We start from the raw sequence: 27,853 nt of genomic DNA on the forward strand, positions 1-27,853 counted from the left end.
CTGAAGTGCCTTAGTTGCTGAAATACATGGGGATTAATTACATAGATACTTAAAAAATTTTTGCTCATTGGTATTTACCCCTTGCCAGCAGTAATTCAATGTCAATGTATGTAGTGCTGGTGTGAAATTATTTTCTAGTTTTAAAACAGAACCCTATTATGAACTTTTCACTTATTTTCATTACACTGATTTTTGGCAAAACCTGTTTTTTCAGATGTCAAAACAGGTATGCATTGCATACTTTGCATCAGTGGACAAAAGTAGCATCAATATTATTAATGCACTTCCTGGTTTATTTCTGTAACTGAAAGAAGATTTTGTTATAACTTAAAATTATTTTCCCGATCACAGGTTTAAATTCTTCTGGATTTGTTCTTAAGCAGATGCTGGAGGTGAAGAGTGCAGTAGCAGCTTTCTGACAGACAACCACACACTGTTAAAAATTAACACATGCAACCTCTGTCTCAAAACAGGACAAGAAATTACATTCAAAATCTGTAATTTCCTGTATGTTTGATGGAACCAGTAACTGAATCATGTAGCTAAACACGTGAAATTTGAACTATGTATAGCATGTCAACTAATATAATAAACATCAATATACAATATCCACTAGTTTTATCATGAAGGCACTTTTATTTAAAAGCAAAGCAGCATTGAACATAAGATACTGGGCCAGGTCCTTATTTGTGACTGTTCATTCTGTATATTTAAAGGAATCAAAAGTCATCTGAACTTGATGAAAGCCTGAGGAAAATGAAAATAAGAAAAAAAGTACACCTCATCCTGCCTTCTGCCATCCAGGGTGGATAGCAAAATGAAAACAGGTTGTTGCTGCAAACAGTTTCTTAATTACTACAGTTTAGGATGTATAAACCAAATTACCACAGTTACAGCTAGAGTACTTAAATTCAAGAGGTGTATAGCTAGGGAGGTAATATGTTGGCAAAGTACCATGAAAACAATGCTTGTAACTGCTTGAAAACTTAGTGCAGTTTTTGGACACTGTTCATCACGGAAGTTTAAGCAAATGTGATTACAGTATAACATTTATGCAAATATAATACAGGCATCTATTTAAATATTTAATTTCTAGCTACTGAAACTGTCCGTTTTCAGTGGATTTTTTCCCATTCTTTAAAACTGGTCATTTGTTGTCTGGCACTCTAGAATCAGAGCTAATTCTAACTTCTGCTGGAATTCTAAATATATAGCCCCAGTCAAATTTTAGATCCAACATACAAAAGTCTAAAGGTAAAGGGTTTTTTTTTCCCTCTTAACAAAAAAACCCTCTTAGAGCAGCTTTGCTATCTCACTTCCTTAGTAGCATCAAATTCATCCTCCTCATCCTCCTCTTCATCATCTTCATCTTCCTCCTCATCCTCTTCTTCATCTTTTCGTCGCATTCTGCGGGAAATGCGCTAAAACAAAAATTCAACAAAAGGATATCAACTGTTTGTTCTCTACAAACAAAAAATAATTCTCCACTGGCATTTTCAGTCTAAATGTTTGTAGGGTTTTTATTTGGGGGAGGGAGTAAGCTGTTTCTTTATTAACTCTTCATAACATGCACACCAGTGGAAAGATACATGACACAGAATAAAAGTACTATAATGATTTTTAAAAGGTAAAAAAATCCATGTAGTCCTTGACAACTATTAAGGGATAGGGAAAATGGTATTTTTACCCAATTAATGCTAAAAATCAACAAGATGCAAGTCAGTTTTTTCCTGGGTTGGCTGTTGAAACAGCAGGCTGAAGATGAGTATTAGGGCCTAATCTTATCTTGAAGACATCAGAGCTCTTCAGTTAAAAGCTCAAAACTACGTTGCTCTAAGCTTTTTACTTGTTTTTTTTTCAAGAATGAATTAGACAAACTTAGTAAAAGAGTCTTGATTCATGGATGAACTTCTTTCCATGCCAATCAGTGCTTGCCTTCGGAGTGACTCCTCTTTTTGGTTCATCAAACATTAAAAACAAGTGCCAGCTGCCAAGCTTTCATCTCATTTGACAGATTCTGCAGTCTGTACTTTTTTTTTTAAATGAGGGCTAAATCTAATTCCTATTGAGGATAGATTCTTCACAGACAATGCAACATTTATAGTTTAAAGAAGAGTATATGGGTTTTTTTTCCTTTCCCCATGAGAAAGAGAACATTGAAGACATCCAAGTCATCTGGAATGCTTCTGAAAAATTGTTTCAGGTTCAGTGGTACTCTAAGGGCATCTGCAGCTCTAATTTTGGTTATATTTTCTGTGTTCTTGCATACAGTGATACAATAAAGACTTCTGTACTGAAGACAGAGCTTGCCTTTTTTTTTTAAACCAGCCCCCTATTTTAAAAATCCTTAAATGCTCATTATTAAATTGACTTCTGAGATGTTACAATTCATATAGCCTTGTATGTAAATCTAAGTTTTTTTGTGTGTGCCTAAAGCAAACTGTAGTCATTGAACTTTGTAAAGCAGAAAAATCCTTAGTCTTGTTGATGCTCACAAAGTACATGATTTAGCTTGAAACAAATACTTGCTTACAAATGATCACAACAGAAACTGGAGTTAATCATTGGGTGAAGCCGGGTTAAACTTGAGTTGAAATCTCTAAAGCAGCAGTCTCTTATTCTGGGAAAGAAGACAGTGGCAGTGATTTGTAATTGGAATTTAAGGTATGCTGCAGATTGAGCCTGTTAAGGTGAAATGAATTTCAGTGGGACAGACTAACTTTTTAAGGGTTTTTTTTTCTAGTTCAGAGCATCTGAAATTCTTCAGCAGAACTTGCATCATATTTCTGAAGAAAAGCTCCCCCACTTTCCCCTTTCCTGAAATAAGAAGTGTTTTGGCTTTGTGGCTTTTTTCTGCTCACTGCTGAAAAACCTCTGACCATGCAGCAATAAACTAAATAGTATATTAAACATTATCACTGGTCTGCTAAGATGGCTATCCCTAAAAACCAAACTGGATCAGGGAGGGAAAGTGAGAAAAGAGATTATGCGGTTTAAATCCAAGTAATTGTGCCAAAGGAATAAGACATACCAAGACTGAAATTTAATTTTCATAACTTAATGCCAAAAAAAAGAGATAATTTGTTGACAAAAATAACATTATGTAAAAACTAATTCTGTGAGTTGCATGTAGGTGATGACTGTCCTTGCCTAAGCAGTTCAGCTCTGTGTTTCACTGCAGATGCTACTACAGAAGCAGGACAATTCACTCCACGTTTTAGTGTTGGAACATTTGGGTGCAGACATTTTCAATAATGGTTAAAATGATACTTTGCTGTTCTACAGAGTGTCAGTGCAAAAGCTTGTTATATTTAATGCATGTAGATAAAATCTGTGTAGCAAGGTTTGATTTAAAATATCTGGAAAAGGTAATTCTATTTTGCTATAGTTCTAAAATACCAACCTGAATGGTTAAACCAAAACATTGCAGATAAGTTGCCAAGTGAAATGTTGTGAAATGAAGGACATAGCTCTTTGTGAGAAAATGAATCAAGCTGAAGGAGTACTTTGGATTTTTAACATTGAGATAATACAGAAAATTAATCCACAGAGCCAGAAATAATTCAAGGATGGTATGTATTAAATCCTCTGAAAAGACCTGAATTGTGTTACTGGCACACTTTACTCCATCTGGTATTCAGTGACTTCCCCCAGTCCCCACCTACAGGCTAGCATTTGTGTGTGTCTGTCTGCCCCTGCCCCACAGACTTGGGCTGTGTGATTCTCTGAACTGCTCCCCACATTATTTATACTGCTTTACACTGGAAATTGCAAAGTACTTCATTACAGACAGTAAAGGATTACCGTGTAGCAGGAAACCAGATTTGTCAAAAATGATCCACAGAAAAGATAAATCACCTGAAGGTTTGTTTGAATACAGTATTTTTTTTTCTCATGAGATGTTTGGTGGTTCCAAAAATCTGAGAGCCCTTAGCGTAATTCAGCACCAGGCTATTTACAGAATCAGGAATCACAAAGAATCACAGAATTAGTAGGTTGGAAGAGACCTTCAAGATCATCGAGTCCAACCCATGCCCTAACGCCTCAACTAAACCATGGCACTGAGTGCCACATCCAGTCTTTTTTTAAACATATCCAGGGATGGCAACTCCACCACCTCCCCAGCAGGCCATTCCAGTACTTTATCACTCTCTCTGTGAAAAACTTCTTTCTAATATCCAACTCGTATTTCCCTTGACGCAGCTTGAGACTGTGTCCTCTCGTTCTGTTAGTTGTTGCCTGGAGAAAGAGACCAACCCCCCCCTGGCTACAGCCACCTTTCAGAAGGTTGTAGAGTGATAAGGTCACCTCTGAGTCTCCTTTTCTCCAGGCTAAAACAACCCCAACTCCCTCAGCCCTTCCTCACAGGGTTTGTGTTCCAAGCCCCTCACAAGCTTCGTTGCCTCCTCTGGATGCACTCAAGTGCCTCAATGTCCTTGCTAAACTGATGGTCCAGAACTGGGCACAGCACTCGCGGTGTGGCCTCAGCAGTGCCGAATACAGGGGAAGAATGACCTCCCTGCTCCTGCTGGCCACACCATTCCTGATCCCAGGCCAGGATGCCATTGGCCTTCTTGGCCACCAAGGCACACTGCTGGCTCATGTCCAGCCAGCTGCTGACCAATACCCCCAGGTCCTTTCCTGCCTGGGCACTGTGCAGCCACACTGTCCCCAGCCTGTAACACTGCAGGGGGTTTTTGTGGCTGAAATGCAGGACTCAGCACTTGGACTTATTAAACTTCATCCTATTGGACTCTGCCCATTCATCCAACCGTTCCAGGGCTGCCTGAATTTTTCTTCACTGCCCTATGGTGACAGCATTAGTAGGGTGTTCCACCCCTTTTTTCTGACATGTGATCCTCCTCTGCAGACACACTGCACAGCCAAGTAAGATGATCTTATTTTGAATTGCATTGCAGTTTCCCTCTAGGTCTAGATGACATCTTGTTCTTTTCAGAACAGGAAAGGTTATGACAACACTAACACCCAAAGTTATAATTAAGAGAGCAGTCTAGGAAATGAAAAAGGTTAACTTGCAAGTTAGTCAAAATGGAGTTCCACTCCACCTCTCAGAGAAATCACAGAGTACATACTCTCAGTTTTCCCTTGTTTTGTGTTTATCTCTTACATTTTCTGAAGTAGCTTGAACATGAAATTTGCTTGAGTGATAGAGAGGACTGGCATGTTACTCAATCAAGGTAGTACTTCATAAACTGAAGTACTGAATCACTAGGTTGTATCCACTCAGATGACACAATTCATACTTTCAAAAACAGAACAGCTGAACTGTAATAATCAATCTGTTCTGTGTTGAGAGAAGGTGTAAAGTGTGTACGAAGTCAAGAAGTTTTCCTTACTACAGTATCAATGCATGATTCTATGCAAAGAAAAAAGGTAAGATACATACATTTTAAATGTGGCTTTGTCTTTAAGTGAAACACTGGTAAGAATTGTAGTTACAGGATTACAGTTGCAATAAATTAAAAATAATTTAGCCATTTTGCAGTATCTGCAAGTTTACTGCTAACAAGTGGCAAAGATATTTGCAAGGTATCTGTTCAAAAAAGAGTGGCACAATCTTCAACCATTTCACTCTTTTTAATCATTCTTTTCCTCACCTGCTGTGAATTTTCAGAGTATAAAATGAGAGGTCTGTTGGTCATGGGTTTGCTCTGCTGCTAGAAGGTATCACTAGTCTGGATTAGGATCTGGGATGCCACACTCTAGAATCTGAATACTAAAAATATGCAAGTATTTAAGGAATGTCACTACTCTTTCAAATAAGCTCGTAGATCTCTTCTCTGGAAGATACCACAGTTTGCTGATGGAAGACCAAGTATTGCTGGAAATGGCATTTGTCAAAAGTAAGCAACACAGCTTTAAAAGCTGAGGGATTTTTCCCTTCAATGATAAAGCTGTATTATCAAGAGCTTAATACGATATTTATGCCATTGAGAGTTTCTTTGCATTTCTGTTGGTCCTGAACTGGGTAAAGACAGTGGATCCATGTGCATTAGCTAAAAGATTATGTTAAGCAGAGCTTGAATAGAGTGATTTAGTATGCAATTTTTTTCTTACCAGTGCTGTTCTCAGTGAAGATTTTGAGGAGCCAATTCTTTGCAGGGGGGACTTGGAATTTGCACGAACTATGTCTAAGCGAGACTGATAGTCTGGTGGATAAAGTGAGCTCCGAAAAACCTAATCAAATGGAGAAAGCTGAGACTCAGATGCTTGCAAGCTAAGAATCACCAAGACTGAAGCTTACAGAAATGCAGCATTGGACAATGAAGCCTGATCTAGAGATGTGCATCAACTGTAGTGTGGACCGATCACTTTTAGCTGAAAAGTCCTTGCTTAACCTAAGACACATCAACATACTTATGTGGTCAAGGTAAACAATCTTCAGAGGTTTGGGGACATTTACACAGAGAGAACTGCAGTGGTTTCCCTCCAACATACGTAACTGAGTTTCAGGCTAAGCTAGAATTGTGAACCCCTGCAACTCCTTCAGGCTCTCCATTCCTTGCAGATGAACTCAGCCCCTTTACAAGCAAATCCCTGCTGTCAGTGATCAGAACTGCATCAGAAAAATGTTACTTGGAATGTACAGGAGATGCACAACTCATGAAAAATTTCAGAAACCTCTTAGAATACAGAGGAGACCGTAACATCCATTATATTTTCAAGCTATTTCAGTAACCAATACAGCTATTTGTGCAAGACTTTAAGTCCAGGGGATAGTATATTATGGTCAGGATTTTTATAAAAAGTAAATAATTGTCCAATTAACAGGAAATTTAAGATAAGATTAAAAATTTGGTTGTGAAAGACAAAGTATTGCCTTAAAGGAGATTTCTGAATCGGTTCCATGTGACATTATAATTGTGAAACTAAAATAGTACAGAATTGCCAAGGCATAGTTTAAATAAAGTAAAATTACCAAGTAGTCTCAAATATGACTGTCACTGAAGAATCCTGGTTTTTTAAGTCTTGTGCTAACTTGGTTCTGAGCTATGTCATAGACAAAATAAAATTATGACTGGTAAGATTTCCAAAGAAAGACTGAAAGTGATCCAACTTTTTTTACAAACCAAACATATATAAACAACACACATTTCAATAATGTTCAGTTTAAAGGCCCAATATCCAGAAGAACTGCAAGAATGAATAAAAGACTAAAAAGCATATCTTGGGAAAGAGAGAGACTGTAATTCAGATAGAAGAGAAAGGGTGACTTGAAGCTGGGTATTGCCACAAGGCAAAACCACCAATGTAGTAAATAACAAATATCTTTTAATTCTAGAACAGCCGAATAAAAATGATTAAAAGATGAAAACAAGCAAATAAAATTCAGGTTAGAGGGAGATCTCTAATGCATTAATTAGTCTTTACATCATCTTTATCACAGCAGTGTAAGATTTTTTCTATGTGCATCTTTAGAGCAAGACTCACTGCAGAAGTGTTCTTTAAACACTATGTTTAGCTGAGCTTGGAGAGGCAGGTAATTTTCCGAGTCTCATCTGTGTTTTGTAGGAAAGATTAGATTGCCACTGCAGTTGCTTTTTGTTTGTGTCCTCTGAGATTATAAACCTGCATGCTCTTGCTGAAGAAGTGCAAAAAAAGAGGCTCGGCATACATGAGTTTGTTCTGGGAACTTGAAATGTTTGTTGTATTTTTCTGTGTGGGACACATATAGCCCAACTGTGAAAGCTGTTTTTATATAGGAAGTAAACAGAAAAACAAATGTCAATCACTCTTACCTCCAAATCTTCATTTTCATCAATGTTTTGGATATTCTGGTAGGCAGCAGTATATATCTCTAAAGCTTTCCCATGGAACAACATTTCAATAGTTATAAATTCAGAAAATATGTTCTGAGAGCAAATGAAAAGAAAGGTTTTCTTAATGCAGTAAAGTACATTTTCACGTCAAAAAATTGCTGTAGTCTATGTTTGGTATTTATATAATACAAATAACTGCACGCTATTTAGTACTTTTAAGTAGTCAGACTTGAATTTTAGAAATGAAACAAATGCTGGCTGGGCTATCACTTTCGCAGTTATTATTTAATAATAAATTCTAAATAAATACCTCAGAAGTAAAGAGGAAATGTATTAGGAATAACATGTCTTACTGAAAAGTCACTTGATAATCTCCAGTATGTATTCACAAGATGTAGTCAGTCAGAAGTTTTACTATTTTGAAGACAGTCTTTTATAATAGGTTGAGGATATAGAATCTGTATTCTGTACATATCTGTAATTTACAATTCTGTGAAATATTTATGAATACCATGAGATCTGCATTTCAGTGAATACTGGATTTTGCTAATCTTGCCCCGACTAACTATAGTTAATTTTATTATGCAGGATGAAATGTGAGTACACATACTTTGATGTCCCTTATCTTCTGTTTCTCAAAATCATCAATGGTTTCCTCTAAGTGCCGAGTTGTTCGAGTAGCATCCAGTGTCGCTCTCTGCAGTTCATTTTCGGCCTGGTAAAGTAACACAAAGGTGAAATTAGTCTTGCATTTGATACGGAGCTATTTCCTGTAATTGTCATGAAAACATTTAAGTCTGAGTTTTCAAAACAATACATATCTGTGTTACAGTATTTTAAGTCTGTAGCTTAATGAACATATAAAGATGCCTTCTGCACTGCTGTGACTGTGATGTGAAACATGAAAAATGACCAGCTGCAGCCAATCAGAGTTGTCCCTCTGCCCTGATTTGTTTTCTGTAATAATCATGTGATAGTTTTACTGAGCCAGCCCTGACACCCCAGTGACAACACAGTGACTGGGTTTAGGTACTTAACCCAACACAGGCCAGAGTGGTGGGTGAGCAGGAAAGATCACCTCTTCTTTTCTACTGCAGATCCATCTGCTAGGTCCAGAAAGAATCTTTTCCAGTATAGTGTACTGGACCTCATCTTAGTAAGTTTGAAAAAATTATTTAAATAGACAATTATAGCAGCAGCTGGAACTAGCACATTTATCCTTTAAATAGCTCAATCTTGCAGGCTAAAGTTATTGTAATTTTTAGATTCAAATGCATTTCAGGTATTTTATGTTTTTAATATTTTTGGATTATGAAAATATCTTACAAAAAACATCCTCAACACGGCACTGGGAAAGGGACACATCAACCAATTGCTGACACATAAATGCACAGTTTTTCTTATTCTGTTACTATAAAAAGTATTTTAGATAGCTATTTTAATTAGAGAGAATGATGAACTTTATAGAAAGTTCACTACCATTTAATGAAAGATATTGAAACTATTCTGATTAAATCAAGTCTGAGAGCTGTGTACTATTACAAATTAACAATGTACAGTGTAAGAGCTTGCACTTGAAAGCTACAAGATTTGGGTCTATTTTCCATACATTGTTGGTAAACATCATACACTAATGATACTTACAGGCTCAGTCAGTATTATCACAAACCTATTTGGTCATGAGATTTGAAAGTAGTATATGGATCAAGTACTGTATCCTATGATCAAGTTGTAGGGTTCTTCCCATTTCTACAAAACTGCAACTTAGGAGAGGATTTTTTTAATGGAAATAGACACCACAGGTCTAGTTCCTGCTTTTAGTGTTACCTATATAGAAACCCAAAGCATAAGGCATGCTCTGTTCACTTCTTTGATTGTAATCTGCTAATCTTATTTTACAGGATTATCAATTTGAAATAATCTCCTTTCAAAAACAGCCTAAAATCATAAACACAACTCTGCCATTACAAGGCAAGCAGAATTGGTAATGAACTTTAGTAGTACATAATGTCACATGTTCATCTCTCTCTCTTGATTTTGCCCAAACCACAGGAGGGAAGAAAAACCATTTTGTGTATTTTCAACTGCTTCAGTCAGTCACTGTGTAAGTGATGGCTGCCGTTATGCATACACAGCCCTTACACATACAAATGTTATTTCTATGTTATTTCTATGTTATGTATGTTATTTCTATGATAATCAAATACATCTCCTCAATACATCTTAGATTGGACATAATTTGTGCACAGGTGCTTTGGGAGAGGAATTGTTTTACAGTGAAGTGTCTAAAGTTGCAGAGCCTGCATAGTTTGGACAACAGCAGTCTGGTGTTTTCTCTTCTGAACACTCACCTGTGACTGGAAATATTAGTAAAGGAAAAAATGGCAATGTAACAATCAATATTCATGGATGTGTTCAATTTCACTTCTACTTTTAATACACTGTGAACTTATTTACATTAATTATTTCAAAACATCTATATATCTAGTGCTGTTATTATGTTGTCTGAAGCCTCTGGCTGTAAGATGTAGAGTTTGTTAGAGCTTTGCTAGAATTCAAGTATCCAGGCTGAAACATTTCAGGACAGCTGTTTGTTTTGGACTGAGGGTTTGGGTATTTATTTTTAAAAGAATAAAATAAAAAGCAGGCAACCTACAGTTTAGCAGACTTCTTAAGAAAAATAAATCTACTTTGATTTACAGAAGTGTATTTCTGTAGTTTTAGAAATCTGATAATGTTTTCTTTTCAAAGCTGTGCTAATACCCCATTTGTAAGATGGGAGTAAATACAGATCCTTTGCTATCTGTGGCCAAAGTTGTTCACTGCTGCAACATCACAGTTGCTAAAGAGTACAAGGACCCCAGCAGGAGCCCAGCTGCTGTGCTCTGATGTGGAAAAGCCTCTCTCAGACCTGAAAGCTGACCTGCACACACCCTCAAAAGCAATGAGCACATTCCTGCTCCTAATACCTTCTTATCGTTTTGTGTCAATCACTTTAAAATGCAAATAGGCAGCATTTGGTGCCTTTGCCATGTGTAGAATCAGACTGTACTGAGATTTTATAACTCTTCAGGCAAAGCCTTAAGTGCTGAAAACAGGTGTGACAAGAAACTAAGTCACAGAAGAGTATTTGGGAGAAGCTTAGAAAAGAAACAAAAAGAAATGAACGAGGTTCAGTGACATACCCATGAAATGAAATGGGAATTAGCTTGAGGGAGAAAAATGGGACCAGTCTCCCTTTGGGGAAAATAACTTATTATTATAATTTACTCCCTCAATTCCAACAAAAGAGAACTTTGCAACACAGCTCGAGTTCTAACCCTGTGGCTGACGTATGTCTGTCTTTATTACATGAGGAGTTCTAATTAGTCATGACTGAACTGATTTGATTAATATTAAATGGAAATTCTCTCACAAAGACAAAAATAAAATGTAGTTCTCCTGTGTTCTGTTAGACCAACACAGTAATTTTCACTCTTTCTACAGTCTCATGCTCCAGTCACTAGAAAGATCCTGAAGATTCTGAAATAGAGTTGATAAAAGCCAACAACAAATCGAACTGCTTAAAGACTCCCAAGTCCAACACTAAAATGTAATAAAAACTAAACAGTACATCATGAACCTAGATCCTGTATCATAATACATAAGCATAAAGGCACTGAAGTAGGATTGTCTTGATCCCATTTATTTTGGCATTCCCTAGATTCTCATTGCTTCAAAATTTGAAACCTCAATGAGATTTTAATGGAAATCCTAATTCAGTTTGATGGAGCCTTAATTTTGCCTGCTGTGATACAGTACACTGGTGAGGGTGACTGGTCTTTGGAAAGGAAGAGTAGTCTAGTTGAGTATTCTATTAAGAGAATAACAACTTATTCCTTCATACAGCTGGAGGAAACTCATTCCATCTAGATACCAGGAAGAACAATTGCCAAAATGGCAGGGAAAAAACCAATAAATCCACAGAAATAAACAAGAAATTATCTGATTACACTTACTTTCAAAAACTTCCAAATTCCTAGATGTAATCTATGCCTACCTCTCTTGCATAAACATATCAAATAATTCATAGTTTCTTTTAATTTCAAAAGAGAGTAACTATTGCTCTGCAGCAGCTGTAACTTTACATGAAGTTTAAGAAAAGATTCAACACTGGAAACAGTTCCTCTAAGGAGTATTATTCTTACTACCACTTTGTAAAATAACAGTTTAATTCCCAAGAAATTTAAAAAATATTTCTCATAGTGACTAGAAATGCAGGATACGATAATGTGTAGATCTGATGGATTCCGCTGCCGTGTCCTTTCCAGTTGAGATAACTGCTTGGCTTCTCGGTTCTTTGCTGTTAAAGTTGCTTTAAGATCATCCTGGAAATAAAATGTTTTAACACGTTTGAAATACATCTAGGATAACACAAAATATGCTCTCCTTCATACATGCATTGCCTAGAACATATGGATAAAACTTGTGCTTTGAACAAAAACAGACTTCAGTGATCTGTTAATTGATTCTCTGAAAGAGAAGTCAGTGGGCACTGAGAGAGTTTAGCACCTTGTGCAATTCCCTATAGCACACACTACAACTGAAAATGTGGGGAAGAAAAGAGAAAGATATTCACAGCTTTACATAAAAGTATAGCAGATTATCACAAGCTGAGATTCCCAAAGCATTAAGGCAGAGTCATTCCTGACTTAGCAGTAGAATAAATGCGGTACTAAGAAATAAAAAGCAGCATCAAATAAAGTGGCATCATTAAAAAAAAAACCAAAGCAGGCAGCAGTCATTCCCAAGGAGAAGTTATGAAGAAAATATAACTGCTGTCAGCTGTCCACTGCCTCTGCTGTCACTGCTGGCAGTGGAGCTACTGAAGGGGCTGGAGCAGAAGTCTGATGAGGAGTGGCTGAGGGCGCTTGGAGTGTTTATCCTGGAGGAGGCTCAGGGGGAACCTTATCGCTCTCTACAGCTCCCTGAAAGAAGGCTGTAGCCACGTGGGGGTCAGTCTCTTCTCTCACGCAACCAGTGACAGGATGAGGACATATAAGCTGCACCAAGAGAGGTTTAGATTGAATATTGGGAATTTTTTTTCCACTGGAGGGGTGGTCAGGCTTTGGAATAGGCTGCCCAGGGAACTGATGGAATCACCATTCTGGAAGTGTTCAAAAAAGCTGTCGCTGTGGCACTTGGGGACATAGTTTACTGGTGAACAAGGTAGTGCTGGGCTAATGGTTGGACTCGATGATCACAGAGGTCTTTTTCAACCTAAACAATTCTGTGCTACAAGGTACCATAGGAATTCTATGGTTGAAAGGGTTAAACTGAATATTTATAAACATGCATTTGGTAAAGTGTTGAAAATCATTTGAAACAAAATATGTCCAAGTAATGATGTAGCTGGAGAAGATAAAACTTAACTGATCTAGAAAAGACAGAAATTGTTGATAACTGTTTTTGCTCCATTTCCAAAGGAGAAGTAGTATGTAATTCTAGGAAGACCTGTGCCAATTTAAGAATGCTCTTCATCTACCAGTTTTCTCAAATTTTTGTTCATGCTATAAACTGAGTTTTGCAAACAGTTTGACGTTCATGGAATATAAGATTATCAGTCAAGTGTTTAGCACTCCATTGATGCTGGTATGGAAAAGGTCATTAATTTTGATGGTTCCAGTTAAAAGGAGTAGTAGTTTAGAACAAGCAGAAATACAGTCTAAGGTCTAACAAAATCTGAGGCAGTATTTGGCATGCATTTCAAATGACCTTTTACTCTAAAAATACCACTTTCCTTTTATTTACTATTCCAGAATGGGTTTAGAGCTATCAGAAACTATCATATTGGGAAGTTGTCTGTGCTCCTTCCTTGGATTTCACAATTTTAATCCTTTTTATGTCTCTGTCACTCAAAAGGATATGCAACTAAGAATGTGTCTTTCAGCAAGTTTTGTGATCCTGTGATCAGATTACTACTCAGTGACAAGCACAAGATTGCCAAGTTTCACAGTGTTCCTTCAATAACGAGGCTGCACGTGATCAGGGTCAAAACATGCAGTTTCTTCCTTGTTTCTATCCTTACTGTCTGTATGTCCTTGTATGTAACTATAATTTTGCTTCATCTCTGGGGACACAGAGCTGGCTTCTGATAATAAAACTATATCATCTTCAGCCCATCAAAGCTAATTTTACTGCTGTTCTTTCAGAAGGGATTTTTACTGCTGTTCTTTCAGAAGGGGATTTACCTCTAAGGTCAAAGACTACTGAAAAGGCCTTTTGTTTTTAAGAAAACCATGTGGCTTCAAGAAAAGCAATAATAGAATTTTTAGAATTGTTTTTCCAGTTTAAAATATTAAAGGTAGAGGAAGAGAAAAGAATGTATTTATTTTTGAAACAGCAAAGTTTTCTATCTAATGGTTACAGCTGCATGTTCAGTGATATTTAATGGCTGAGCCCTGTTAACAGCACTGGCTTTCTAGGCCCACTTAAAACAGTCAATCAGATTTAACATTGGCTTGAAAGGGTTCTGACTTTCATGCAAAGTGTACTTGAGGATGCAAAGTTTTGGAGTTACCATTATTAAATGCAGTATTTTTGTTCTAGCATGTAGTGACTTTGGAAATACCTACAGGGACTGAACTGTTCCCTCCTCTACCTCTGTTTTCTGTAGCAACAGCCGCCATGAAACACACTGATCTTCTAGCTGAAGTGTCACAAAGAATTACTGCTACTATGGCCGTGATGGTGAAGCTGTGTGTAAGTTTTGGATGTACAAAAGAGTTACATACGTATTGTTGTACAGAACAAGTTACATACATATTTTGTCCAAGAAAAGGGTGCAGAAAAAAACTCAATAAAAATATTAGAAAGCTGGGGAAAATGAAATTTATGATGAAAGAATCACGGTGTACATTACCTAACAGAAAAAAAAAAGAAAAATTTGTTTTTCTAGCATCTAAATACTTCATTCAGAAAAAAACCCTAAAGCATTACAGAGCTCTTTCATTTCAGTGGAGCATATAACAAGAACCAACAATTAGGTGAAGTCTTTCATTTAAAAAAAAAAACACCACAAACATCAACTAACCACTAACTACCACCAACAGACCTACATTCACCACCAGTGTCTTTAGACCAAGCTTTGACATATTTTTGGAAAATATGCTTTAGTTACACTCAAGGAAAAGTGGAATGGAATAGGCAATGAGATAAAAGGTACAAAGAATATAAAGTTATTCATAGTCCCTCTAGGTTTTAACTATGAATTCAAAGTCACACGTAAGAATTCTGGTCACCCATCTATTTTCAAATCATACAGAAGTACAGCTACAGTTCATCCACCAGACAATGAGCTGGCAGAGCCTCATCACTGTACTGTTACCTGCTTTAGTCACTGAAGTTATTAAAGCAAATCAATCCTTTCTTCTGCACGTGGATCACCTTGGTTTTATGATGTCCTGTTTTACATGAAGAAAAGGAACCAGGAACGGAGTTGCCAAAAAGTAGAAAAGTGAAGACAGATATATAGAACAATGAAACAGAAAGAAATGCTCATATCCTACCTACATTTAAGCTGTGTTACAGCACAAGAATAATGTTTTAGCTTCCACTGAAGTTATTCAGCATCGTAAACCTGAACAAGTGAATGAAACAATTTTACTGCATTAACAGATACAGGACACACTACTCTGATTGACCTGGGCCTCTCTAAAGCATTTAGTAGCACAGGACATTGATGTCTTACACCACAGAAAAAGCAACAGTTGTTTTTAGCACAGAAATACTGCTGTGTACTTCCTGGAACAACACCAGTAATTAAGCAGCAGTGAGAACATCCCCTTTATAGAAAGTAGCTATAATGACATACTCAGCCTGACTTTAGTCAGCTAATATAGTTACAGCTAAAGCAGTCCTAGAACTAGCAGCTTGTGCTAGATTTACATGGGTGACAAAATTTCCTTTGTCACTAAATGTGTCCCAGTGATTACAGATCATAACTGAAGACCAGGCAGTTGAAGTTTTAACCAAGGTTTATGGTCGACGGGCCATGGGAAAAAAATAACCATTTAATGGCCTACATCTTTAGTGACGTCAATCTTAGTCCACAGGTAAACTGGTAAAATAGTTGATCCCTTCTACAGTTTAAAAATGCTCTTGTACTCCTCACTGTAGCTAAAATAAACATTATGCAATGCTTTCTGACATTCTGAAAGGCACAGATCACAAGAAGTTCAATTCACTGTTGCAAGCAACGACTTGGTTTCAGCTGCTTCTGTCCTCAGCATTACTGGCTATCAGTGGCGGTGCACCTCAAGACAGTATCTTCAATGCTTTGGAAGCCCCAGGCACTGCTGTAATGTTTTGTGTTTCCTCAGCAACCCTACTGCCACAAACACATGAGACTTGTCTTCCACCCTCAACATTTATACCCTACAAAGTACTCAGTTCTAGATCTCACAAACTGGCTTTCAGAGTGGCCTTTAAGACACCAGGTTTTAGTCTCTATAGTCTACAGCTCTGTTAAGGACTACCATGGATAGTCCTACTCAGGGGCAGGATGCATTTCCTTCACAATTGTTTCTCTAACCACCAAGGGAGGTAACTGTGCATGAAGTTCCAAACATTACTTGGTTCTTCACCATATGGAGTAAAACCACAACAAAGACATGGGAAAACTGCTTGCTTGAGATGGAGTGCCACAATCTACTCAAATTAATCATGATGAATGCACCACAAGATCTTGATTTTGGTATTTTTGTAAAGTACCATAAGATAAAAATAATAATTTAAGATTTATATAGATTATGGTACAGACTTATACATCAATTACAGATTTGAGTTTGCAGGATTAAAGTATTTGCTGCATAAAATACTAGTATTACAAACATCTACTTTTAGTATCTGCTTATTAAAAATAACTTGCTCAAGCTTATCCTTCCTGGAGGAAAGAAACTTACAGATAATTTTAAGGGAATAATTCAAACTCCTATAAATGTTTTTTTGAAAATATAGCGAAGGAAGAGACCTCAGATTTTTGTGTATCTTCAGGTCATCGTGATGACTTAACAGAGAGGAATTTAGGCCACTACCTACTTACCAGGTTACTTAGAAAATGTGTTTTCTAAGTTATGAACTTTAATGTAGAACATAATTCTGGAGTTAGAAAAGCTGTTAAAGGCAACATATTGATAACTAAGAGCCAAAGTAGTAGCAGTAGTAATAATAATATCATCACCATTATCATCAAAATCAAACAATAATAAATGACATTATTTCTAAATAAAAAGTCCTGAATTTACACTATCCAGGAGGTTTGGAAGAGAAGCAATAAATACCTTTTCTGAGCCTTTGCTCGTGCTCAAAGAGCCTGAACATTCTTGTCTTTGTATCAAAACTCTTTCCTCCAAAATATGTATAGTTCAGTTCATATTTCTAACTACATAATTAAGTTAAACTGATAACTGAAATATGAAAAATCAGAACCACTTCCCCATAAACAAAAAGTTTTCAACTGAGTGACCAGGACACTGAAATACACCTTGTGAGAAAATGTATGTTTAACGTACCCTTTTAAGTTTCACTATGTTCCCATAACATTTCAGAGGTTCGACAACCTTGGCTTCCAGTCTGTCAACCTACAGAAAGAAATCACAAGGTTGCTAAAATCATCCATATCCATGGTGTGGATGGATTAATTTAACAGTGACTCATCTTATTAATTAAATCCATATATGCTGAAAAAATATTAGGACAAGAGTTTTAAAAAATTTTGTAAAACCTACATTCAAGTACATTAACCAAGAAGGAATTTGTTTTCTGAAGATCTCCAGCTGATTTCTAGTGGAATTCTTTTTTTCCTAATTAGAACAGGAAAAATTAAACATGGAAAATTCTGAATACATCAAACTGAGTACTAAATACATCCAACACTGCATCTTGGAGTTCTGTAGCTTTCTATCTAAAGACCAGTGTATTTGCTCTACATGTACTGATAGGTTACTGACTAAGCAATCTTTGCTATCAAATATACTGTACAAAATGGAACACTTTTTAAAGATAATAGAAACAGCATCACTGCTACTGAGTGCACTAAAAATACCAATAACAGGGTATGTAAAATGCATAAATGCTCTCACAGATGAATGGTTCTGAATTTTTGTTTCACTTCTCCTAGTCAGAAAAACAGCTACATATGGTCAGACAGGCAATAGGATAAGACCTGCTTGTCAAATCTGACAAAAGTGTCTGAGTGGCCCCAGTAATCTGCCAATGCCTTATGGACCACAAGTGAGTCCCGTTCCCATCGCTGTTACATCCAGACTGGGACAAGGTGCATATCTCTGCTGGGAAGAGACAGATCCCTCTGTACTAGCAGTCACCAGTCAGCCAAAATCTATGCTAGCTGGGCAAACATTTCTGCTTGATACCATCTACCAGTGCACTGTCAAACAATTTCACTTGAACTGCCGATAGAATAGAGAGGAACAGGGCAGTAAGGTTCTAAACAACACACATTACAGACGTACTAAATAACTGCCCATTTTACTTACTTACCACAGGTTGTGGTAGCTCACCCCTCAGTATTTATATATCTAGCACTGCAGCTAAAGACCAGAAATTGATAATCCTTATAAGCTAATTTTCTCTTGCCTACTTTGTCAGCAAACAGGAAAACTGTTAAGTGACTTGATGCCCAGAAGAAACAAAGCTGAAATAATATATTTTATTTTCAGAAGCAAAGGAGAACTTGATTTAAAGACTAAAAGCTTCTCTTTTCCTTTGCTGCATGGCAGGAGAATGTAGGCCAAATGTCAGTTTTTAAAAACAAATTTAAAATCAACAAAAGCAAAACTGAATATATTACATATGTACCTCAAAATTACAGGTTCATAGTTTAATGATGAAAACAGAGGGATCATGCAGTCTCAGTTCACATTAACCTTTGGCCACCATATAATTTTAATAGCAGAGGATAATTTGCTATTACATCAACTGAAGCATAAGGATCTACATGTGGCTCATCTGGAGGCAGATGTGTATGAGCTATGGAAAAATAAAAACTGCACACACTCTAAGATTTCTTATTACTTCTTAAATAGATTGTTAAAGATCCACACATATTCCTTGTACTTCAAACTCTCTGCTTCACATTTTAACTACTTCTAAAAGGTTTTCTTTTCCCACTGTGTTATTATGAAGAGATGACTTGCAATGCTCTCCAAAATAAAGTCCTATCTGAAGACATAAAGAATGTCAACTACTTTGGTCTCTTTTTTGAATTATAGTGTGTCTTAGCTGTTCAAAACTATAAATGGGAATTTTCTATACTCCACTAAAAGAATAGATACATACTCCAAAAACTAGTTTGAGTGAATGTGAATGATTTTTTTTTAATCTCACTATTTGGATTTCTGCATTGTAAGCTACAGTTTGACTGGCACCACACATAAATGTGTAAGTAACATAAACACTTTTCTTTATACTCTCACTCATCTGGTAGAAATGTGGCTATATAGTCACATATAGTCCAAATCAAGTTTGTGCTTTTAACACTGAACAACAAACTCATGAAATCTACAGTGGTCCCTGACAGTACCTCTTCAATACTATATCTGAGAATGCTTAGCAAAAGGAAAATGACTGATTTTGCCTCAGCTGCTGCTAGACAATGCAATCCACACAATTAAAAAATAACACTTTATTAACCATAATTCATAATCTAAAGTCTAATACCAATAAAAAAACCCTTGCTCTTTCTTAAATACTTTATGTGTTCATAGGTCTAGTTTTGCTGACTTCAACAGGATTAACTTTAGGCAGTTTTCCCTCAAGTGATTAGGAGGGTAAATGATGAATGCTTTGGCAGCCTACCCTGCGCAGACATTAATATATTTAGACATGTTTCTCTTCTGATTGCAGGGTATATGATTTTCCTTTAAATCACAGATAAGTAACTGAAAAGTTCAGATGGCAAACACAACATGTACAGCTTTAATTTTGTACCTCTGCCTGGCGATAATCCTGAAGTCTGGAAAATTCATCTGCAAAGTTTTTCAGTCCAACTTTTAAGTTTGGTGTCTCTGTAGCTGCATATGCATATATTTCATTTACTAGAAGATCTGCTTTGTCTCGTAGTCTGGCAGTTTTACGTACATATCCAGCAAATATTTGGCACAATTCACCGAAATGTTTTTCCACATTTGAAACAGCATCTTGTATTTGTCTAGTCTGATTGTCCCTGGATACGAAAGAAAAATAAGTGAAAAATAAGAAGGGCAGAAATGTTTACGACACATACAGAAGAAAAACGATATCATTTTACAATTAATAATGGGGATATCTCATTCCAGTGCAAAGCAGACATTTATTCTGAAAAAGAGAATGTTGTAACTGATGTAAAATGTGCTTATTTATGAATGAATAACAAACAAAAAACGGATTTAGACTTAAAGATCCAATCACAAAAATCTGCTTGGAAGTTTTCCTCCTGCATTTAGGCAACTCACTAAAAGCTCACTATTACTAATGGTATTACTTACTAATGCAGTGGTAACACCTGCAGTCTCAAAAAAGACTTCTGCAAGACCACCCCTCCCTGCAACAGCCTGCAATCTAAACAGGCAATGCAATGACTGGAGAAACTGGGCAGTAAAGGACAAACTGATAAAGTATTAAATGTTCTTTAAACTGCAAACAGTTACCAAACTGCACTACAGAGGATAAATACCACCAGAATTAAAGAAAAGTGAATAGACACAAGAGTTTAAAATTCTAATACCACTGAAAGGACATTCATCACTAATACATCACTGATAAATTACTTTCTTTTAAACGACATAAATCTAATTAATTTATTTGATCCAGTCCTGTATGTTTCATTATTAATGATTTAGATAAGTGGGGTAGTTTTGCTAGGAAGTGATTTTTTCCGCTACAATAAGTCACTCCAATAACTTACATATTTCACTTTGTATTTCACTTTCATATTCCTTTATTATTTGATGGTCATGTGAACTCCTGGCAGTTGTTGATCTGAGTGAATCAGCTGTAAGACAATTTAGCTAACAGTACCTGCCAGATACTGGGTCCTAAGAAGTCCGTATGGTCTAACACAAGGTTATTGATGTGAAGTGCTAAGGGACAGAAACAAAAACTTCCTTCATACCCTTTAGCTATCCCAGTACTGCTCACCAATATTTAAATACTGACTTTGTATCAGGATACATGATGATCAGAATAATTCAAAGAAATTTAGTACTTTGAGACTAAATAACAATGCGATCAATTCAAATGAGGAACACCTTTACTTCAAGAAAATATTTAATAAAAAATAGTTCTTCCTTGGGCAAAAACCTAGTTGGGTTGCTTCACGGCAAGCTATCCAGAAGGCTGTTCAAAAGAGATTCCGCTAAAGTTAAAGAAACCCAAGGAAGTTATTCAGTCCTCCGGGACATGCTGGAACACAGAACCACTTCAATAGGGACGGTTTCACAAGAATTTCATTAAGTACTAAAAAGCTGTACTAATAAAGCTGTTTTTCAAAATTATACTGCTTGATAAGATCTTCAGTAAAAGGTATATATTTCCTATTTTCTTGAAAGATCTTCATGTCAAAAAGTGTTTCCCTCCAAGAGGAAGACATAATCACCCACTTTACAATTCAGATCTTACAGTACACCCATGCAACTAGGATTTAATTTTGGGACGCGAAACACTATGTGTCCTTATATGGGAGTGTAAAAGTTTTTACTCTCCCCTCATTATCGCGACCGCTTAGAATTGTCCACAGAATTAATCGCGAGAGCTCCACATCTATATCGGCAGCACAGCTTTACTCCATCTCTGCACAGCACACTAGGCCTGGGAAAGTTTTGCGGCCTTTACCGCAGGAAGGCAGAGGCGGCCCCCTCTCCTTAGGGAGGCAGACGCGCTCAGAAGGACCGGGCCGAGCTCCCCGCGCCACCCCGGGCACGCTGCTGGAAGCGAGGCCCCCTCCCCCGCTCCAGCCCGGGGCTGCCCGGCCCTCTTTGCCCCGTACCTGGCGTCCAGCCCGCGGCCCAGCAGCATCATGGTGGCGACTGCGGCGGCGGCCGCGGGAAGCAGGGAAGGAGGGCGGCGCTCCGCGTGCGCTCGGTTTCCATGGACACCCGGCCCGGCGCCGCCCCGCGGCCTGCGGCACGGGCTGCGGGGCGGGGGGAGCCGGGGGAGCACACACCATCCCGGAAGGCCAGGATCAGCGCGGTTGGAAAGGAGCGCTGAGATCACCGAGTCCAGCCTCTGACCGAACGCCGCCGTATCAGCTGGAACACGTCGCGGAGTGCCGCGTCTCGTCTTTCCTTAAACGCCTCCAGGGAGGGTTACTCCACCACCCCACTGGGCAGCCCATTCCAGTGTCTAATCACCCCTTCTGCGAAAGAAATTCCTCCTTATGTCCAACCTAAACCTCCTCTGGTGCAGCTTAAGACTATGTCTTCTTTTCCTGTCACCTAATGGCCGGTGGAAGAGGGCCACCCTTGCCGGGCTACAGGCTCCTTCCAGGGAGCTGTCCAGAGCGGTACGGTCTTCCGTGAGCCTCCTTTCCTCCAGCTGAACACCTCCGGCTCCCTCAGCCGCTCCTCACGGGACTTGTTCTCCAGACCCTTCAGCAGCTCCGCTGCCCTTCTTTGGACATGCTCCAGAATCTCAATGTCCTTGTGGTAAAGGGCCCAGAACTGGACACAGCACTCGAGGTGTGGCCTCAGCAGTGCCCAGCACAGGGGAACAATCCCTGCCCTGGTCCTGCTGGCCACACTACTGCTGATCCAGGCCAGGATGCCATTGGCCTTCTTGGCCACCTGGGCACACACTGGCTCATATTCAGCCACTGTCAACCAGCACCCCAGGTCCATTACCACATCCACTCTTTTCAGCCACTCTTTTCCCAACCTGTACGCTGCAGGGGTTGTTGTGACCCAGGTGCAGGACCTGGCATTTTGCATTGTTGAACCTCATACAGTTAGTCTTGGCGCATTCATCCAGCCTGTCCAGGTCCCTCTGCAGATCCTTTCAACCCTCTTGCCCAAGTTACTGTCATCTGCAGATTCATTAAGAGTGCATTTGATTCCCTCATCCAGATCATCAATAAAGATACTGACTAGGACTGGGACCACTACTGATCCCTGGGGGACACAAGGAGTGACTGGTGCTCCTCACACATGAGCCCGCCCAAGGGAAGGGGCAAGGTCTGTTCAAGGACAGGTGCGGTGTCACGGCCTGAGCTGGTACACGAGCAGAAAGCCAGAAAACTTGAGTCTCTCCCACTACCAAAAAAAACCCAAACAAAACAAAACCAAAAACAAACCACAAAAAGCCAACTTGTCTTCACCTAAGGAAGAACTGTCGAGGTTGGGTAGCCATGGGAAAAATCCGATGGAGCACCAGGTAAGATCTTGAAGAAAACAAGAACAGAATGAAAACAAACAAAACTGAAAACAGAAAAAAACCCTAGCACCTTCTCTGTAGTGGTAATGTATTGGGAATGTGGCTTCAAGATTGTGTGGCCATGATCCTGATCCTGTCAAGGTCCCTGCACATGCTGTATGAGACTAATGCAGAAAAGACTCCTGAAGAAGGAGAGTGGGAATTGTGCTTTGTCCAACACAAACCCATCTGATATTACAGTGGTCCATGAGAGCTAAGGACTCGGACAACTGTCAGCATGCTGGCACATAAGTACATGGCAACAACCTCATGCAGATAACAAACTTTAATTTGCAACTAAAACCAGTGGCCAAGAGTAATGAAAAGGTGGGTAATGGTGATGCTCCCGTGGCATTTAACAGGTTTCGTGTACCTGTTTGGATTATGTTACTGCACAAAATGTACATGTGTCCAGATACACACAGACACAAAGAGGCCTCTCGCTCAAGGGTACTCAGAAGATATAGGGGTCAAAGGATCACTCCGGGATATCCAGTACAAAAATAGTCACTGCCATGGGAGACAGGGATGAGGGGCACTCAGTCCCTGGAAGTCTCCTTGGATGGAGGTCATGGTTCAGAAATATCTCAGCCCCTGTTGGCTGGGGACCCTGTCTGTGGACCAAGGGGTTCTGCCTCTTCCCATTCCCACCTTGGGTCATGAAAGGTTGGTTGTCTCCATGTGTCAGCCAGGGAGAAGGTGAATAGTACTACCACAGATGTATGAAAAGAATTTTACAGGCTTGCATGAGCATGTGAATAGAAACTGATTTAGTTGAAATTTGGTTTTTTATCTTTTCATCTTGGTTTTTCTCTTGAAAGTAGATAATTCAGATCACTTCAATGAAAACTTTAATTCAAATGAAGAAAAATATTCTTCAAATAATGAGGATCTAGTTAGTGGTTTGCACCAACAAGCTAAAACAAAATATTGCCAGTTTTTCTGAAGGCAAGTTTGTGAAATCAGTAGTAAAACTCACTCTAAAGGTTTGCAGCCCTTCAGGACTTGGCAGACTAATATGTCTAAATGGAAAATGTCATTCAGAGGATGCAGGGGTGAGAGGGCAGCTGTTACCTGGAAGTCTTAATTTCTCAACTGTGAGCCTTAGAGGAGAGGCTTCAATGTTTATTGTTGAATCTACCCACTATTAATAATCTAATAAATCAGTTAAATGACCTAGCAATAATGATATCACTGTTATTACTGTGGCATCCTGTAGTTGCCCACACTGTAGCAAGTTCCAAGTTTATCACACTTGGATCTTATTCATTACACACCACTACCACTGAATTACAACTTGATCACCCCTCTCTTGTCTGCGTCACACTGCTTGTTGTCAGGGTGCAGTACAGTCTGTCTCTGGATGGATTTTTTGAGGGAGATTTTTTCCCCCAGATTCTCCTTCAGTTATGTAGTTTCTACTGTCTGAGTGTTGTTCATGGGGCATACTTTCTGAGGCATACCATTCTGACATACCATTCCATTTTATTCCTTCCTTCACCTAACTCCATTTACATCTAAGTGCTTTATCCTATATGCAGACAATTGACATACCAGAGCAAGGCATATCCTGATAATTTATTTCTTTTTACCTGCTATTTTTGTGCTGAGATAGCATCCTGCTCTTAAGTGCTTAATTACAAGTCGTTGCCCTTGACATGTTCTTTGGACAATCTCCTGGTTTCCTCAGGTAGTCTTGTCTCTTCACAAGGACCTGTACTCCAGAAGGACCTCTCAGTCACAAATTTTAAGAGCTGTGAAAGTTGAAAGCTTCTATTCTGCTGCTTGGGGCATGTTTGGACTTCCTCACCCAGTAACGATCAAGCAAAGAAAATTCTAGAATACTCAGAAATTCTTAATAAACAGCCAAATGATGCTATATGAGGTTCTATACAAACAGTAAAGAGAAATACAATTCTATTTGCTTCAAATTATGGGTCAATGAGAAACAGACTGTGCTGCTTAATGAGAAGCTAAAAGACTGAAAATACGGAAAAGTTACTTGGGATTAAAGTTCAAGAAGTACTTGTCATTGGAGTAAGACACAAAAGAGGAATGACAGCTCATCTTCAGTTATTACAAACTAATTCTGCTTCTGTCCTGAAGTATGGTACTTGGCATAGACATTAAAAATCTTAATTTGTATATGCTGATTTCACACATGGTTTGACTTAATAGTTCTTAATATGATACTGTAGATAGTCCTGGAATATATGGCTCACTAGCTCCAGCTGCACACAGAAAGTTGAAAATAATGTCATGAGGGCCTGTTGAAATTTTGAGTCATCAGAGTGTACAAGAGCACAAGCTGCATAAATCATGGAGTGGAAAAATATTTTTGTACTATGATTTAGAAATAATTACAGAGAATCATGTTGAAAGTAATGCCAAATTTCCTGCTCATTACCTCTAAGTAAATTTCCAGAATAACATACTAAAGATGATGACATCTTATAAATGACAAATTCTGCAGATAAGAAAGCTCTGAAATATCCAGTTGACAGTGTTTTCCAATATTCCTCCAGAGGATAAGCAACAGACTCCTAACTTAAATCAGCTTGAGTAAATTCTCTGTACTGGTTTATTGAACAACAGTATGTAACTCCAGCAGTGTTCAGCAGCAGTGAAGAATTGCCTGTCATTACTGCATAGAAAAAACAAGGTATGCATAAGTCTGTGGAAATTTCAGGAACACTAATAGGGATAGGATTTCTTCCATCATATTTAGGAAATGCCTTAGCTGTTAGTAAGGTAAAGCCATATTTCTGGGTTGGAATTTCATCACTGAGTGTGTTCTAGATACATGTAAAATACCAACAGAATGTTCAGTCAATTTTTGTTTTTGTTAATTGATGTTAATTTATATGGCATAATAATTACAGACTGATCCCTACAGGTCCAGAGGTTCATCTCTGCACTGTGGTTGATTATGTCTAGATAATTGATGAGCTCCCTATATATTCATGTTGCTACTTCTTTTCTCACAGTGTGTTTATAACTTTTGAATTTTTTTTTTGCAATCTTTAAACTTTTTATATAACATTCCATTTTCCTGTTCACCTATGCTATCAAGTCTATTATATGTATTGAAAGGCAATTGCTGTAGACCTTGAATGTCAAACAACATTGTTTTAGCAGAGAAATTTAGCCCCTAGTGGATTGGGCTTTATTTAGATTCAATAATTTGAAGTGTTTGCTCCTTCTGCAACCATTTCCCTCTTTGTGCTGTTTCACTTCTTTGGGTCTGCAGCTTCTTTCCTTAAAGCAGGAACTCAACCACCTCTTATTCCTAGCTCTGTGTTTTCTCAGGAACAAGAGGCAGCTTTTGGAAAACATACTTCTCTGATGCACGAGTCTCCAATATCAAGTTTCAAATATCTTAATTAAAAATCAGTTCGTATCTTAGAGAAAAAATTGTCAACATAATTAGAAAAACAGTAAAACATTGTTTCCTCAGGCTAATACCCGCAGGCTGGTATAACCTTCTGTCATCCATTTTGTCAGTATTGGTGAAAGCATAGCAGCCTCTTGATGATTTATGCATTTGCCTGTTGTTTTCTTACTTCTGCAACAGAGCTTTAGCCACTGTCAGAGGCAGGATGCTGGGCTAGCAGGGTCTTTGTTCAGCACAGGCACTCATGTTTTTAAGGGTGTTTTTGTTTTTGTTTTTGGTTTTGTTTTGGTTTTAATAAACAAAGAGGAGTTCTTCTGTTTGGTTTCTTGTTTACCTCTGTGCAAGTATTTATGCTCCTGTGCTTCTCTTTATGCAAACTGAGTTCAAAGGTGAAATGCAAAATATGTCTGGAACATGCTGCTGTACAAGGTTTTTTTTTATGTGTCTTGTTTTCAGTGATTTGTCAAGACAGTAAGGTTTTGTTCAGTGTTACTCCCACTTTTTTTCTACCATGTAAACTTTCAGACTTGTTTCTCCCAAACTCTTATTTGTGTAGTAGGACCCTGAGTCACTGGCTTGCTTCCCCAGCCTGACTAATCCATGTTTTTTCTGGTTTATCAAGAACTACTGCTCAAATATGGACAGATGAAGATGTTCTTTGTTGACACTGATTTAAAATGTTTGATACTCTGTTTCAAGTAATCATATTTGTTGTGATGCAGACTATGATCTCAGTATTGTTTGGTGAGTACTGATTGACATTCCAGGGAAGGAATTGGAAAATATCTGTTTCTTGGATTTACTGTCTACGTGATTCTGAATGTTCTTATTCGTTAGTATCAACAAATGGTGCTCCCATTTTTGTTGGTTGCACTGTAGAAATCCAAGATTAGGCTGTCAGAATGCTTCACCTGAAGCCTGCTCATGGTTCCTGAGCTGTGTGGGCACATTGTGAACACTGCTGAAGACAAAGGGCCTGAGCCAATGTACTTCTGTTCTTGGAAAGACAGGGCAGAGGAGACTTTTGGAAAGAGACTATTACTATACATCTCCATGGAAATCTTTAGTGAAAAGCAAAGTATTTATTTGAACTTAGTGTATAGATGGTGAAGAAAAGAAGTTTTGGGTAAAGGGTCCGCTACTCTTTCTGCAGTAGTGTCTCTCCTTTCTTCGGTGGTAGTAGCACTGTCACAGCCTGCTCAGCTTTCCAGGGCTCTGATTGATGAAGGTAAGC

At 38.2% G+C, this 27,853-nt stretch overlaps 1 protein-coding gene across 3 annotated transcripts; it reads right to left on the minus strand.

Moving 5' to 3' along the window:
• Positions 1-613: 613 nt before the first annotated feature.
• On the minus strand, positions 614-21,971 carry CIBAR1 (CBY1 interacting BAR domain containing 1). Of its 3 annotated transcripts, XM_063391251.1 has the most exons (8): positions 21,805-21,961; positions 19,770-20,004; positions 17,333-17,401; positions 12,047-12,148; positions 8,392-8,496; positions 7,761-7,874; positions 6,079-6,198; positions 614-1,421 (listed from the first exon to the last, which is right to left on the minus strand). In XM_063391251.1, exons 1-8 carry the CDS (start codon positions 21,834-21,836, stop codon positions 1,308-1,310), a joined length of 891 nt encoding a protein of 296 aa, XP_063247321.1. In that variant the 5' UTR covers positions 21,837-21,961; the 3' UTR covers positions 614-1,307. The 3 variants fall into 3 exon arrangements, with proteins under 3 accessions (XP_063247321.1, XP_063247341.1, XP_063247331.1); XM_063391271.1 differs by lacking the exon at positions 6,079-6,198 and having other exon boundaries at positions 21,805-21,971; XM_063391261.1 differs by lacking the exon at positions 12,047-12,148.
• Positions 21,972-27,853: the final 5,882 nt, after the last annotated feature.

Source organism: Prinia subflava, chromosome 1, assembly GCF_021018805.1.
Source record: "Prinia subflava isolate CZ2003 ecotype Zambia chromosome 1, Cam_Psub_1.2, whole genome shotgun sequence".
In the NCBI taxonomy this organism is placed as follows: Eukaryota; Metazoa; Chordata; class Aves; order Passeriformes; family Cisticolidae; genus Prinia; species Prinia subflava.

What these genes read in the sequence shown, in the direction of transcription:
- CIBAR1 (XM_063391251.1), bottom strand. Translation starts at nt 21,836, where the DNA reads ATGATGCTGCTGGGCCGCGGGCTGGACGCCAG. An exon ending in CATCAGATCTACACATTATC is followed by an intron (nt 8,497 to 12,046) that starts GTATCCTGCATT and finishes TTACTTTACCAG; the next exon opens with GCCGAAAATGAACTGCAGAG. An exon ending in ATGAAAATGAAGATTTGGAG is followed by an intron (nt 6,199 to 7,760) that starts GTAAGAGTGATT and finishes CCATTTGATTAG; the next exon opens with GTTTTTCGGAGCTCACTTTA.